General features: G+C 62.5%; 1 protein-coding gene across 1 annotated transcript in view; it reads left to right on the top strand.

The window, feature by feature from the left end:
• LOC103777374 (regulator of G-protein signaling 3-like) overlaps nt 1-1,140 on the top strand; it is a gene marked incomplete at its 5' end in the record, with an annotated part of 1,513 nt that extends 373 nt beyond the window's left edge. The window contains 3 exons of the mRNA XM_008944926.1: nt 1-56; nt 674-840; nt 928-1,140. Coding sequence (XP_008943174.1) covers nt 1-56; nt 674-840; nt 928-1,113 — 409 coding nt within the window. The remainder of the gene's footprint in view (nt 57-673; nt 841-927) is intronic.

Consider the following 1,140-nt stretch of genomic DNA (forward strand, 5'->3'; position numbering starts at 1 on the left):
GCCCGAGGAAGCGCTCAAGTGGGGGGACTCCCTGGAGAAGCTGCTGCTGCACAAATGTAAGTGTGTGCCCCTCGCTTCCGTCTCTGGCAGCTGCCAGGGGAATATCCAGACATGTGCGTGGATAAAAACTGGGATTTCCTCTGTTAATCCCTTCCGGCCTTTGGGGGTAGACAGAGGGAAATGAGGCTGCCCCTTGCCCGCACCCCTCCTGCTCCTGCCCGGTGCCGGGACCGGGGAGCGCCGTGCTGTGGGGCTGCACCCCGGGGTGGGGAGGAGAAGGCAGCGATTTGTGACTCCCACTCGGGGCTGCGCTGTGCGTCCCTGAAGCAGGAGCTGCCTTAGACCATTCCCCTTCTATGTGCCACAGCTGGTGCACCTCACATCGTGGTCACATCCTGTACCAGGATGTCCTCTCTGTGTCACAGCCCCCACTCCAAGCCCAGCATCCTTCTGGGCTCCCTGTGGCCTCAGCCGGGCTGAGGACTGTGGATTCAGCACATGGGTGGTTTGTGCTTGGCCCGGCAGTGCCATCGCTGCCTGCTCAGCACCAGGGCTCAGGAGGGGTTTGCAGGGGATGGTGCAGGGAGGCAGTTGAGGTTGCTGGGCTGCGGGTGTTGTGGGGCTGCTCCTCCACCCCTGGGCTGGGAGTAGAGACGTGTCTCTGTCCCCACAGACGGGCTCGCTGCCTTCAGGGCCTTCCTGCGCACCGAGTTCAGCGAGGAGAACCTGGAGTTCTGGCTGGCTTGTGAGGAGTTCAAGAAGATCAAATCCCAGTCCAAGATGGTCTCCAAGGCCAAGAAGACCTTCGCCGAGTACATCGCCATCCAGTCCTGCAAGGAGGTGAGGGCTGGCTCCCGCTCTGGTGCGTGGCTCCGCGGCACGGCGCTGCCCGGGGAGCCGCTCACCGGCTGCTCTCTCTGCCCACAGGTCAACCTGGACTCCTACACACGGGAGCACACCAAGGAGAACCTGCAGAACATCACCCGCAGCTGCTTCGACCTGGCGCAGAAGAGGATCTATGGGCTCATGGAGAAGGACTCGTACCCCCGCTTCCTCCGCTCCGACTTGTACTTGGACATAATCAACCAGAAGAAAGCCAGCTCCCCGCTGTAGACCCACGGGCTCTGTCGGGGCAGGCTG

Source organism: Merops nubicus, unplaced genomic scaffold, assembly GCF_000691845.1.
Source record: "Merops nubicus isolate BGI_N331 unplaced genomic scaffold, ASM69184v1 scaffold33827, whole genome shotgun sequence".
NCBI classification, from domain to species: Eukaryota; Metazoa; Chordata; class Aves; order Coraciiformes; family Meropidae; genus Merops; species Merops nubicus.